The sequence below is a fragment of the Scyliorhinus torazame genome, chromosome 11 (genome assembly GCF_047496885.1).
Source record: "Scyliorhinus torazame isolate Kashiwa2021f chromosome 11, sScyTor2.1, whole genome shotgun sequence".
Classification (NCBI taxonomy): domain Eukaryota; kingdom Metazoa; phylum Chordata; class Chondrichthyes; order Carcharhiniformes; family Scyliorhinidae; genus Scyliorhinus; species Scyliorhinus torazame.
The window spans coordinates 206,664,793-206,679,418 of record NC_092717.1 but is presented as its reverse complement, the minus strand read 5'-3'; the positions used below and the strand labels follow the sequence as shown (position 1 = coordinate 206,679,418).

At 49.1% G+C, this 14,626-nt stretch overlaps 1 protein-coding gene across 1 annotated transcript in view; it reads right to left on the bottom strand.

Annotated features, from left to right (window-relative positions):
- Positions 1-14,626, bottom strand: part of LOC140385768 (uncharacterized) — a 205,104-nt gene that overhangs the window by 36,499 nt on the left and 153,979 nt on the right. The window contains exons 25-27 of the mRNA XM_072468263.1: positions 13,769-13,822; positions 9,009-9,062; positions 1,692-1,763 (exon numbers count right to left, since the gene is read on the bottom strand). Coding sequence (XP_072324364.1) covers positions 1,692-1,763; positions 9,009-9,062; positions 13,769-13,822 — 180 coding nt within the window. The remainder of the gene's footprint in view (positions 1-1,691; positions 1,764-9,008; positions 9,063-13,768; positions 13,823-14,626) is intronic.

The following is a 14,626-nucleotide window of genomic DNA, read 5'->3' as shown; positions in this document are numbered from 1 at the left end:
TTCCGTTGCTCCACTGAAATGATCTGCTATATTGTCAAACAGATTCCTGTGTCTCCAGCTGCAGGCAGTACCACACTGGCAGTTTTAAAAGTGGCATCATGCCCTTCACTGAGGGCACCGGCAGTGTACAAAATGTTTCATCAGAAAATGTTGACTTTTGCTGCACAGGACAGATTTTTGAAGCTGCACATTCGTACATTCACTCGGTAACACTTTTACAATTCTTACTTCAAGCTTAGCGTACGCAAGAAGTGTGTACCACATTTTAGTGGCTGAAAGATGAGCAAATGCTTCTCTTTTGAAACTAAAGAAGAGGGTATAAATAGTGTATACTGACGACACCCCGATCACAGGTCCTTCAACCTATTAACTTTCTTTATCGGGGCTGCACGGTGGCGCAGTGATTAGCATTGCTGCCTCATGGCGCCGAGGTCCCAGGTTCGATCCCGGCTTTGGGTCACTGTCCGTGTGGAGTTTGCACAATCTCCCCGTGTTTGCGTGAATTTCGCCCCCATACCTCAAAGATGTGCGGGCTAGGTGGATTGACCATGCTAAATTGCCCCTTAATTGGATAAAGTGAAATGGGGGGCGGGATTCTCCGCGAACCAGCAGGGCAGGTCACTCCGGCGCCAAGGAGTGGCGTGAACTACTCCGGCATTGGGCCGCCCCGAAGGTGTGGAATCCTCCGCACCTTCAGGGGCTAGGTCGGCGCCGGAGTGTTTGGCGCTGCGCCAGCCGGCGCAGAAGAGCTTGGCGCCACGCCGACCGGCGCCAAAGGGCCTCCGCCGGTCGGCGCGAGTTGGTGCATGCGTGGGAGCACCAGCGTGTGCTGGCGTCATCCCAGGGCATGTGCAGGGGGCTTCTTCTCCGCACCGGCCATGGCAGAGGTTGACAGCGGCCGGTGCGGATGGAAAGAGTGCCCCCACGGCACAGGCCTGCCCGCGGATCAGTGGGCCCCAATCGCGAGCAGGCCACTACGGAGGCCCCCCCCCCCCCCCCCCCCCCCCCCCACCCACAGGCCGCCCCCGGACCCTTCAACGCCGAGGTCCCGCCGGTTCAGAGGATGTTAGAATGGCCCCGGCGGGACCCGGCTTTTTGTTGAGGGCCGCCCGGGGAATCGGCGCGCCGGCCCGGGCCGGAGTGTCGGCGCATACCCCGACCGGCGCCGCGCCAACCACGCCGGAACCGATGCCGCCGATTCTCCACACTGCGGAGAATTGCGTCCCGGCGTCGGGGCGGTGTGGCGCGATCCGCGCGGCGCCACACCGACGGGGAGGTCGGAGAATTCCGCCCATGATGTTTATCTCAACTCTGGTGAAAAATGTTACCCTAATCCTTTACAAATACATTTTAAAAATATATTGACAAGATGTAAGCATCGCTGGCTAGCCCAGCATTTTTTGGCCATTGCTACTGAAAGTCACTATAGTCCACAAGGACCATAGACCTTTGAGAGAGAGAGCTGATTTAACCTGAGGGTCACCACAACTCAATCGAGTGGCAAGGTTGAGAAGTTGTGAACTTCATGAATAACCTCAGCCAGAACGGGAATTGAACCAGCATTGTTGACGTTGCTCCGCATCATTATCCAGCCATCCAGCCAACTGAACTAACTGACCCCCCCCACTATCCATAGTATACATACACATATATAGCACTGCATAGTCTTTCACATCTTGTTGATGTCTTACCTTATCTCCTCTTCCTCCAGGAAAACCAAGAGGACCCTGAAGCCCTGGACGACCACAATCACCCTTTGAACCCTAGTAATCAAAAAATAGCAACTCAGTTGGAAAAATAATTGAGCTATAGTGATAATTGAGTAAAAAATCACAGAATCACAGAATAATACAATGCCAAAGAGGCCCTTCGGACCATCGGCTCTGCACCGGCTCATGAAAAACAGCTAAAGTCTCTACCTCATCCATTTGCCAGCACTTGGCCCATAGCCTTGAATGTTATGACGTGCCAAGTGCTCATCCAGGTGCTTTTTATAGGATGTGAGGCAACCCACCTCTACCACCTTCCCAGGCAGTGCATTCCAGATCATCACCACCCTCTGGGTAAAGATTCTTTCCTCAAATGCCCTTAAACATCTGCCCCTCACCTTGAACTTGTGTCCCTCGTAACTGCCTCTTCAACTAAGGGGAACAACTGCTCCCTATCCACCCTGTCCATTTCCATCATAATCTTGTACACCTTGATCACGTCACCCCTCGGCCTTCTCTGCTCCAGCGAAAACAACCCAAGCTTATCCAGCCTCTCTTCATAACTTAAACGTTCCATCCCAGGCAATATCCTGGTGAATCGCCTCTGCACCCCCTCCAGTACAAGCACATCTTTCCTATAATGTGGTGACCAGAATTGCACACAGTACTCCAGTTGTGGCCTCACCAATGTTTGATACAACTCCAATATGACCTCCCTGCTTTTGTAATCTATGCTTCGATTGATAAAGGCAAGTGTACCATATGCCTTTTTCACCACCCTATTAACCTACTCTTTTGCCTTCATGAGATCTATGGACAAACACTCCCAAGATCCCTTTGTTCCTCAGAACTTCCCAGTGCCAGGTCATTCATTGAATATTTCCTTGTCACAATACTCTTTCCAAAGTGTATCACCTCATACTTTTCAGGGTTAAATTCCATCTGCCACTTTTCTGCCCATTTGACCATCCCATTTATATCTTCCTGTCGCCCGGATCAATGCTGTGCACTGGTAGCGGCTGGTGGTTCCGACTTGGGGACATCCGGTTCTTGCGGATTACCGCAACGCGGAAGGGCTCCCTGTCTTCAGTATCGCTGGTCTGCATACTATCTGGATATGACTCAGTGTAGGGGGACTGAATCGCCTGCACGTCCCTGCAAGGCTGGCGGAATTGTTGGGAGTTGGCAGGTTGAGCTGCTCGACAGCAGGCAGCATAGTGGCCCATCCTGCCACATCAAAGGCATTGTCGCGCTTTGGCCGGACATTGCCGCTTTAAGTGGGCGGAGCCACAGTTGCAGCACGTCGTGACATCATGGCGTTCGTTGCGCCACCGCGCGTGCGCGGTGCGGTCCTGCGTAGAGTGCGCCTGCGCATCACGTCCCTCTGCACCAACGTCCCCTCTTTTGGCGCGTACAAGCGTGGGAGGCCTTGGAAAGCGTGCGAAATGGCCGCCCTCGTCCGGGCCGCGGGCCGGGAGGAACTCGATCGACTGGACCCAGTCCACCTCGTAGGAACCGTGACGTGCCATTTCGGCCGCCTGCATTTGGGAGTACCGGCTGGTCGCGTTCTCATGGAGGACGCAGGTCACGATGTCAGTCGCTAGGGTGAGGCGCTTTATTTTAAGGAGCTGCTGGCATACGGTGTCCGAGATGACCCCAAAAACTATCTGATCCCGTATCATGGAGTCGGAGGTGGCCTCATAGCCGCAGGACTGCTCGAGGATACGGAGGTGTGTCAAGTAAGATTGGAAAGGCTCATCCTTACCCTGCAGGCGCTGCTGGAATAGGTACCTCTCGAAGCTCTCATTGACTTCCACGCTGAAGTGTTCCTCGAACTTCAGAAGCACCGTCTTATATTTTGTTTTATCCTCGCCTTCCGCGAATGCCAGGGAGTTATAGATGTGGATGGCATGTTGCCCCGCCATGGAGAGGAGGAGGGCGATCTTCCTGGTGTCCGATGCATTCTCCCTGTCTGTGGCTTCTAGGAAGAGCTGGAAGTGCTGTTTAAACAGCTTCCAGTTTACGCCGAGATTACCAGCGATTCGGAGCGGCTGCGGCGGGCTTATGTTTTCCATGGAGCAGGATGGCGGATTTCTGAAAGGGTGCAGGTAGGTCTCACAGTCGCTGGTTAGCGTCCACTACTGATATCATGTCGTGTTGGGCGTTCTGATGCACAAATTATCCAACACGGCTGTAGATGGTACAACTCTGTTTTACTGTCTAAACAACGGTAACAACTAACTACTGTCTTGGGTACGTGCTTCACCAGCTAACCTGTGGACCCAGCCCTATCACTATCTTAGTGAGGCACTCAGCACATGATGTGTGTCTGAGTGGCGCGCTGTGAGCTCTGTGCTCTGAGCTATCTCCTGGTAGAATGAGCGGGAACGGTGGTGTTCCCTGTTTTATAGTGCGTGTGCTCTCACTGGTGATTGGCTGCGATGTTATGTGTGTGTTGGTTGGCCCAACTGCCTGTCCATCAGTGTGTGTGTGTGATTGCACCATGATATGCTGATGTCGATATCATGACAGTATTCATCCAGTGACTCCTGTTGGAGCTGAATTTGTCTGTGGGCATTCGGGGGGAGGACAAATTCAGCTTTGGCTGTGAAATTCCACTCAAGTCAGTGGTAGCATTCTCATCTTAGCGTTGCAGGGTTGTGAATTCGAGTCACACTCCAGATACATTGGGTGACACTCCAGCACAGTACTGAAGGACTGCTGAATTGATGGAAGTGCCGAGTTTCCACCTGCCCTCTCTTTGGACGTAATAAATCCCATGGCAGTCTTTAAAGAAAAGCAAGGGAGTTTTCCATGGTGTTCTGGCAAATATTTAACCCATGGACAACATCATTAATTCAGATGATCACTTCCAAGTTCTCCTCCAAGCCACGCACCAACCTGACTTGGAAATATATCGCTTTTCATTCCCTTTCTCTGGGTCAAACCATGGGACTCCACTCCTAACCTCACTGTCGGTGTACCAAAACCACATGCCATAATTCATGAAGACAACTCACCACCGCCTTCTCAGGCAATTGGGATTGGCAACAAATGCCATCCTTGCCTGTGCTGCCCGCATCCCATCAACATTAATAATAAAGGTCATATCTTATTAAAGCTTGGGGGATTTTGTTACTGGCAAATTGCTGCCATATTTCTCATATTACAACAATGGCCAGATTATAAAAGTGGTTTGATAGCTTCCAGCATTTTGGAAGAATGTGAAAGGTGCTTGATGCATATTTGAAAATGGTAAGAAGTCTTACAACACCAGAAACATATATATAGACAAAGTAAATGATGCAAAGCGATATGTTGAATGTGAGTTTTTGCAAGTAATTAAGTTTTTACAGGTCCAGACAGTGTGACTGGAGAAAGGGCTGATCACAGGTTAAAGAGGTGTGAATTGTCTCAAGTCAGGACAGTTGGTAGGATTTTGCAAGCTCAGCCAGATGGTGGGGGGTGAACGTAATGAGACATGAATCCAAGGTGCCGATTGAGGCCTTGGAGAACGCTTACCCGAAGATCAGAGGTTGAATGCCCTTGATTGCTGAAGTGCTCCTGACTGGAAGGGAACATTCCTGCCTGGCAATTGTCATGAAATGTCCATTCATCTGTTGTCGCAGCATCTGCATGGTCTCGCCAATGTACCATGCCTCGGGGCATCCTGGCCGGGATTCTCCGAGCCTCCGAGCCGCATTCGCGCCCGGTGTGGGGACGGAGAATGGGGCGTTGGACCCGCAATGCTGTTGCTCGATGTTCCGGCGACCAGGGAATCGCGGGCAGTCGCGCAAGCGCGGTAGACGCGGCGCCGGTCAGGGGCCATTGAAAAACGTCCCCACGGCGATTCTCCGCGGATCACCAGCCAAGTTCCCGCCGGCGTGGTTCACGTATGGTTCCACCCGCCGGCGTGGTTCACGTATGGTTCCACCCGGCGGGAACTTGGAGTCCCAGCTGCGGTACCCGTCCTGGGGAGGGGGGTCCTCCATGACGGCCAGGCCCGTGATCGGGGGCCACAGGTGATCTGGGGGGGGGCCTACTTCTTCTGCCCCAGCCCGCTGTGTGGGTCCGCCATGTTGCGCAGAGTCAGCGCCGCAGGCGGCCGTCGTGCACATGCGCGGACCCGCGGTCAGAAGTGCAGGGCCTCGTATTGGCAGCCGGAGCTGCCGACCATCTGAATTAATGAGAGTTTTTTCCCAGAAAAAAGTCCGGGTGTGATTCGCGCATGTTTTCTCGCAGGCGGCGGGGACATAGCCCCATGAGAATCCAGCCCCCTTTCCTGCAGCGTATGAGGTAAACAACATTGGCCGAGTCGCACGAGTATGTACCGTGTACCTGGTGGGTGGTGTTCTCACGTGTAAAGGTGGTACCCATGTCGATGGTCTGGCATGTCTTGCAGAGGTTGCCATGGCAGGGTTGTGTGGTGTCGTGGTCGCTGTTCTGAAGGCTGGGTCATTTGCTGCAAACAATGGTCTGTTTGAGGTTGCGGGGTTTTTGAAGACAAGTAGTGGGGGTGTGGGGATGGCCTGGGGAAGATGTTCGTCTTCATCGATGACATGTTGAAGGCTGCGAAGAAGATGTTGTAGTTTCTCCGCTCCAGGGAACTACTGGACGCTGAAGGGTACTCAGTTGTGTCCTGTGTTTGTCTTCCGAGGAGGTCGGTGCGTTTTTTTGCTGTGGCGCGTTGGAACTGTCGATCGATGAGTCGAGCGCCATATACCATTCGTACGAGGGCGTCTTTCAGCATCTGTAGATGTCTGTTATGTTCCTCCTCGTCTGAGCGGATCCTCGATATATGGAGAGCTTGTCCATAGGGGATGGCTTCTTTAATGTGTTTAGTGTGGAAGCTGGAGAAGTGGAGCATCGTAAGGCTATCGTGGGCTTGCGCTAAAGTGAAGTGCTGAGGTGACCTTCCTTGATGGAGATGCGTGTGTTCAAGAATGCAACTGATTCTGGAGAGTAGTCCATGGTGAGTCTGATGGTGGGATGGAACTTATTGATGTCATTGTGTAGTTATTTCTGTTATTTTTCACCATGAGTCCAAAACTTTGAAGTTGGGGAACACTTCAGCAGTCAAAGGCATTCAGCCTCTGATCTTTGGGTAAGCATTCCCAAGGCGGCCTTCAGGACAGGTGACAACGCAAAATCGCCGAGCCGAAACTGTTAGCCAAGTTCCGCACATATGGGTACTGCCTCAACCGGGACCTTGGATTCATGTTGCATTACATTCACCCCCCACCATCTGGCCTGAGCTTGCAAAATCCTACTAACTGTCCTGGCGTGAGACAATTCACACCTCTTTAAATTGTGATTATCCCTCTCTCCAGCCATTCCATCTGGACTAATAAAGACTTAATTACCTGCAAAAACTCACATTCAAAGTATCGTCTTGCATCATTGACTTTGTCTATATATCTGGTTCTGGAACCCACCTCCTCATTCCCTGAGGAAGAAGCTGCGCTCTGAAAGCTAGTGATTCAAAACAAACCTGTTGGACTTTAACCTGGTGTTGTAAGACTTCTTACTGTGCCCACCCCAGTCCAACATCTCCACATCATGGCTATTTGAAAATGTTCACCTTACCTTCCATCACTTTGGACAGGAAATACAGGAAGTGACAAAGACACCAGGGGAATATGAACAGGAGGAATGATTCACAAGCAATTTTCCACCAGTCCCTTGGTGTGGCTCTCGCCAAGACCCAGATTTTCACCATGTCGAGGCAAAAATGGCAGACGAGCTGGAAATCAAACCCTTCACCCGAACATGGCACTTCCTATTTTCGTGGGTTGGGACTGGAGTGGGGCCAGTGTTTGTGCATGCACGGTTTATAGAAATAAGATTTTAGAAGGCCAAGTGTGTGAAACCCAGAGTGTGCAACTTGGAGCAGGTAAGAGGAGGTCTGAACTTGATGGACTTATTTGGGATAGCCAGAATACCTTTGGAAAGGTAAGATACTGGTTTAGATCTGGTCCCCGAGCAATTTTGCAATTGATAACGCACCCTTTGGGACAGGTAAGGCAACCTCTGGGATTGGTAAAAGTAAACATGATTCTGTTTTAAAAATGCATAAACTCATTGGAACTGACAAATCTGTCAATAACTTTCAAAGCTGTCAAAGAACTGGTGGAGGGCATAGGTTGACATGAAGTTGGCACATGGATTATTACGGGCATGGGAATGTGGAGGGCACAGAGGATATGAGGGGCCATGGGGGTTGGGTAGAGAGGTATGGGTTTACATGGTGGTATGAGGGGCATGGGGATGTGAAAAGGGGCATTGGTTGGTATATGGGTGTTAGGGCCTGCAGGAGTGAATGGGAGACATTAGATGGCATAGATTAGCTTGGATAAGATATGGGGAGTGGTTGGGAGAGGGGAGGGGTGACGGATGGTGGGATATTTTGGGTTTCAATATTGTAAAAATTGAATTCTGCCCAGCTGGCCACCGGACTGTGCAGACTCTGCTCATTCTGGGGCGGCAGATCCGACCTCTAATACAGCCACACCCTTGGAATGAAAATCAGAAGTATGGACAATCATTATTAAAGGTCAGATTCACAGTGCCTTGAATTCTCCCACCTCTGCGCACTCAACCACAGAGGAAATATCTGGGCCGGGATTCTCCAATCCCGCGGGAAAGTTCTGGCGCCGGCGTGATAAGTGGCACCAACCACTCCGGCATCAACGGTCCTCATTTATCAGGTATGCTCCCCTTCTCAGGGGGCTACATCGGCGTTGGTCTCCGCAGCTCCAGCCGGTGCGGTATGAGTACACGCATGCGCATGGGTTTCCATCTCCGCGCCGGCTCCCGGACAATACTGCGGAGCCCTACAGGGGCCCGGCATGGAGGAACATAGGCTCCCACGGAACCAGCCCATCCGCCAATCGGTTGGCCCCGATTGCGGGCCAGGCCACCGTGGAGGCCCTCACCCGGGATCGGATCCCCTCGCTCCGCTCCAGGACGGCCCCTGCAGACAGAAATTCCAGGTCCCGCCGTGTGGGACCATATGTAACCCACGCCGGCAGGACTCGGCCGACCTCAGTGGGCACTCAACCCGTCGAGGCCCGCAGAATTGCCGGGGCGCTTTCAAAGGCCCCTGACCGGCAAGGTGACAAGCCGGCGTCGGGGCGGTGTGCAGCGATTCTCGCCCCCCCCCCCGGCAATTCTCCGACCCGGCGCGCGTTCGGAGAATCCTGGCCCTGAACGTTATTGTACATGGCAATGTATGTGATACGTTTTTCAACTAAATTTAATATATTTAAATAATATAATATATGTGCTGGTTTTACTTACAGATGGGCCTGGCAAACCAGGGGATCCACTAGGTCCTTGCTCTCCAGAATCGCCCTGTAAAAATGTTTCATAATAATGTTTAGCGTAGTGAAAATACGTGCTTTATATTGCAAGATTTCCAAAGTGCACATCGCTGGATAAGACTTTCTTGGGATAGAGCAATGGTTGAGTCTGGCAGATGGATACAGAAGGGATATTAAGCCTTATTTTAGTATCTCTATGTTTTTGGGTGCAGACTTTAACCTGATGGAGTGGTTAGTTCTTAGATGGGTCTTGAAACCTCCTATTCAAAACACCGGAGAGTAAAGTATTAATTTTGAGATGGAATATTCCTCCCTTGCCTGGATAAGTGCAGCTCCAACAACACTCGGAAGCTCAAGACCATCCAGGACAAAACAGCTGACTTCATTTCTACCCTTTCCACAGACCCTCCACCTTCGACAAACAGTGTCAGCCATGTGTACCCTCTAGAAGATGCACTGCAGGAACTCACCAAGGTTCCTTCAGCAGCACCTTCCAAACCCACGACCAATACCATCTAGAAGGACAAGATCAGCAGAGACCAGCAAACACTACCATCTGAAGATTCCTCTCCCAAGTCATTCACTATCCTGACTTGAAATACATTGCCTTTCCTTTACTGTCGCTGGGTCAAAATCCTGCAATTCCCTCCTGTAATATCCTGGAAGGTGTGATGATCGCCAAGCAGAGTACCTATAGAACTAGTTATTCACAAAATACCTGTGCACAGAGAATGATAATCATGCAACTGATGACTTAGATTCCAGTTTCTGAGCCCACACTCAGCCCCAAGATTTGTGCTCTTTGGCCCTATTGGCCAAATGGATCATGTGACCATCTGAACCTCTGCCCTTAAAGGGGCTCGCTACTACACTTCCCTAACAGCAATAAGGTGTATCTATACATCAGCAACTGCAGAGTTTCAAAAAGGCAGTTTCTCAAGGGAACTGGGGATGGACAATTAATGCTGGCCTAGCCAGTGCCACCCACATCCCGTAAATTAATTTTTTTAAAAGGCAGATATAATTTTGAGTTAGGTGTTTTTAGATCATATCTGAAACCTTCTCACCCACCTGTTATACTGAGATGGTGATATGCTATTCTTTCTTTCATGTTGCATGAACGAGCTAGCGCTAATAATCATCTGTTTGGCCACACTTCACGATGCCACTGACCATCTCTGTCCTGGCATCTGTTATCTCCAACAGAGAGTACATGTTGAGTCTCTTCATTAAATGTTAGCAGGCCAATGTCTAAATTTAGGGCTCCCTTTCCTGTTAATTTTTCAGGATACCTTGATCCTTTGCCCTTTCATCCTTCGGAAATGCTGATGATGTGTTCAGGAACCGTAAGACTGTCCAGGAGCTTGCTAAAATTTCAACTCCTCAAAACAATACAACTCTTTTAAATGTCTCTGTCCCTTTAATGTTCACTGACAAGTAATTTGCCCCTCCACAACTGGTATTCTTCCTAAATCATCCCTATCTGGGGCTGGTTTAGCACACTGGGCTAAATCGCTGGCTTTTAAAGACGACCAAGGCAGGCCAGCAGCACGGTTCAATTCCTGTACCAGCCTCCCCGAACAGGCGCCGGAATGTGGCGACTAGGGGCTTTTCACAGTAACTTCATTGAAGCCTACTTGTGACAATAAGCGATTTTCATTTTTCATTTCATTTCATCACACTCAATCTGCTCTTGGTACTGTGACAAATTATTGACATTCATTTAAATTGGAGAATTGAGTGGTATTTGCAGTTTCTCATTCCAGTCAGCTCATGCTGTCCTTACATGTTTAGACGTAACACTGACAGAAGTACAAAAAGTGACCTTAGGACTGAGCAATACAGTCGAGCTGCCTGCAGTATCAATAACAGATCCTAGCATACCAACTGACACAGTGTACACCATTCATCACTGGCAAATATGTTTCAATTATATCCAATTATCATAGAATTGTAGAAAGGTATGGGGAATTGGAGATAATTTTGGTACATCATGTCTGCGCTACTTAACTCGCCTGTCCATTTCCACGCTAATATGTTACATGTCTACCTAACACCTCTTAACATTAACAATATCAGCCTTGGCTCTGAGTCAGAAGACTGAGCTCAAATTGAGTAAAGTACACAGTCTAGGCTGTTACTGTGCTCTAGTACTCACTGAATGCTGCATTGTCAATTGCACATTGTGGCAGTGAGGGGGCTGGGAGGGCCCCTGACGGTCACAGAGTGCTCACTCATGTTGACTCTCCACCTGAACCAGCAGAGAGTCCAAATATTTTACTGGGCGGTCTCCTCGCATGGTGGAGGGTTCCTCCCCACTGTTGATAAATTACGAGCAGGAGAGGGAAACAAATCCCAAAATGCTGCATAATTGGCCACTTAAGGGCCTCAATTAGCCTCTGAGCAGGAAGTCTGTTCTCCACCTTCCCCACTGCTGATAGAATTGCATGATGTCAGGAAGGTGACACAGGCTGCAGTCCCCACCTTCCCTCATCATGCTGTAGCCCTCCAACCTCCCAACCCACTCCTGAGAGCCCCATTAAATTCCATCCATTAGGCTCCATCTACCTATTCCGGTGGATGTAAAAGATAACATGGAGCTATTTGAAAGGTAGAAGAGCTGTAGTCAACATTTATCTTTCGATCAACATTGCAAAAATCAGTTATTGCACTTACCTCATTGCTGTTCGTGGAATCTTTGTGCAAATTGGTTGCCTTGTTTGGCCTACATAATAAGGGACTATACTTCAAAATACTTCATTGGCTCGAAAGCACAATGGGATATCCTGAGAGAATGGAAGCTGCTGTAATACTGCAAGGGTTTTTTGCTGTAACCTGTTCAATATTTCTTTGCATAAAAACATTTATTTTAACAAACCTAATTTCAATTATGGTATCCACTGTGAGATAGAAGCAGACAGCTGAGAAACTGGACAATTACCGGAATCTTTTGGAGATGTTTTATGCCCTTTCTTCATTCAATTGGAATGTGTCTGACAAATCCAACAGACTTCAGCTCTCATAAAGCACTAAGAAATTAGCTTTGTTGGTCTCAGCTCAATTTCAAAGCAGTAAATGAACTGCATGCTTGGTAGATTATATCATCCTCATTGCCAATAAGTGATTGCCAACATTAACAACGTGGGCTGGACCTTGCCACACACAACCTAAATTATGTGGATGATACTATATGTAGGACTCAGTGTCATCAGGGAAGGATGGCAGAACAAAAGGAATGTAGGTGGGAAAGAAGTAGCTTGAGGTTGCTATGTTGTTCAAAGCTGCAATATGGGCCAATGGGCTTCTTCAAATCTGCCAAAATATTTACTTGGTTGAATTGGGTTGAAGAAAATAGTTATTCCCGCTCTCCCAGTTGGTTGGTTCACAGATCCTAGAAACCCTACAGTGCAAAAGGAGGTCATTCAGCCCATTGAATCTGCAGTAACCCTCCAAAAGAGCACCCCACCCAGGCCCACTCCCCCATTCTATTCCCGTAACCCCACTCAACCTTTGGGTACTAAGGGGAAATTTAGCACGGTCAATCCGCCTAAACTGCACATCTTTTGACTGTGGTAGGAAACCGGAGGACAGGGAGGAAACCCACTCAGACACAAGGAGAACGTGCAAACTCCACATGGTCACCCAAGGTCAGAATCGTCCCTGGTGCTGTGAGGAAGCAGTGCTAACCACCGTGCCACCCCAATTCTGATTCTGAACCCATGGGCTTACTATGTAATCAGAGTTTATGCAAGTAATGCAATAACTTATACTTGTGTGCCATCATGAAAAGGCTCCAAATTCTTGGCTTTTCACGGTATAAATGTGCAAGATACATGGCCGTACAATAAACATAGACACTCTAAACCAAGGAGTGCTCTACTGAGGGTCAAGCCTGTGGTATTATCATAACTATCAGCATTGCAGGGGTCAATGTAGTGTCGAGAGTAGCCACTAGTGGGAGCTGCAGTTACAATTATATAAGGCAGTGATGCTAGACCTTAGGGGAGGAGTGTATGCAGGAGTTAGCTGGTGAAGGTCAGAAGAGCAGATAGTGTAAGTGATTGCAGATCATTGTTTAAACCAGTAGTGAGATTAGCTGTAGATGAGTGTAGTTTAGATGTTATTAATCAACTGAATCCAAGTTAGTGTAAATAAATGTATAGCTTTGTTTAAGTTAAAACTATTTTGTGGTCTTTGTGAACACTACGCCAACACAATAAGCACCACAAAGAACACCACAAAGCCTTTATTTAAAGCAAGACTAAATATCTCACCCGGACTTTTCCCCACCTGCTGCCTGAAACAGAGGACTCATGTGTCATACTACAGGGGATATTCCTGCTCCAGCATATTCAGCAAGTGCTGGAAGGGTATTTGTATGTTGTGGATATCACAGCCGAGTCTTGTCCTGTCCTCCTGTCTGTGTGCTGTCTGACTTCCTCTTCCTTATTAAAGGGACACTTGAAACCAAATGTAGTTCCTCAGACACTATCTTGTATGAAATCCGTTAACACTGGGATTCGGTCCATGTAACTCAGTTCCAAGTGGGAAAGTTACTTAACAATTGAGTATTAGAGGTCACGACTTTTCTATTTGTTTCAACGGAGCACTAATAATTCAGGTTCTCAAGCGTTATCTATTGTAATGGGAGATTTATGACTGCCTTCCCATCTTATGTTGTACAATTTGAACAAACATAAAAGCTGTTAGAGGCAATTCCAGTGTTATAGTACTTACAGATGGGCCTTGCTGTCCTTGAGGCCCCCTTTGTCCTGGGGTTCCTGGGTTACCCTGAGGAATAGAAGCACCATAATTAACAAGTCAATGGAATATTAGAAAGATATTTTACAGCCTTATCAGTTAGATTATGGGAAGAAACTGAAATTAAAAATGACTGTCAGAATAATGTTTTTTTTCCTTCACGTTCATCTTATTCATTATTTTACGCAGTATTTCGAAGTCTAAAATAGTTTTTTGATGGCACCTAATTTGAGGAAATAAGTCAGTTAATAAGCAAAGTATAAATTCTCTCGCAGATGATCTTTCAAGCAGCTGGGCCATATCAAACAGAAGGGTTTTAGCTTTTTAGCTTCAACCCTCATTGTAAACTGAGTTAGCTGAAGTCAGTCAGGATTGTGGAAAATGTGTTTCAGTAGGCTTTAGCTGCTCAGAGATAGAGGGCGGGATTCTCCCATTCGGCGGCAGAGTGTCCACGCCGTTGGAAACGGCATCGCGTTTCACGACGGCATGAATGGGCCGCTGGGAGTACCGATTCTGGCCCCTACAGGGGGCCAGCACGGCGCTGGAGCGTTTCACGCCGCTCCAGTCTCCCATCTGGCGCGAACTGTGCGCCGCGCCAACCGGCACATGCGCAGTGCCACCGGCGTCAACGAGGACATGCGCAGTGGTGCTGGCGCCAACCCGCACATGCGCGGTGGCCTCCCTCAACGTGCCGGCCCCGACGCAACATGGCGCGGGAGTTCAGGGGCTGGCGAGTAAGAAAATAGGCCCGGGGAGCGAGAGGCCGGCCCGCCGATCAGTGGGCCCCGATCGTGGGCCAGGCCCCATAGGAGCCCCCCCCGGAGTTGGAGCCCC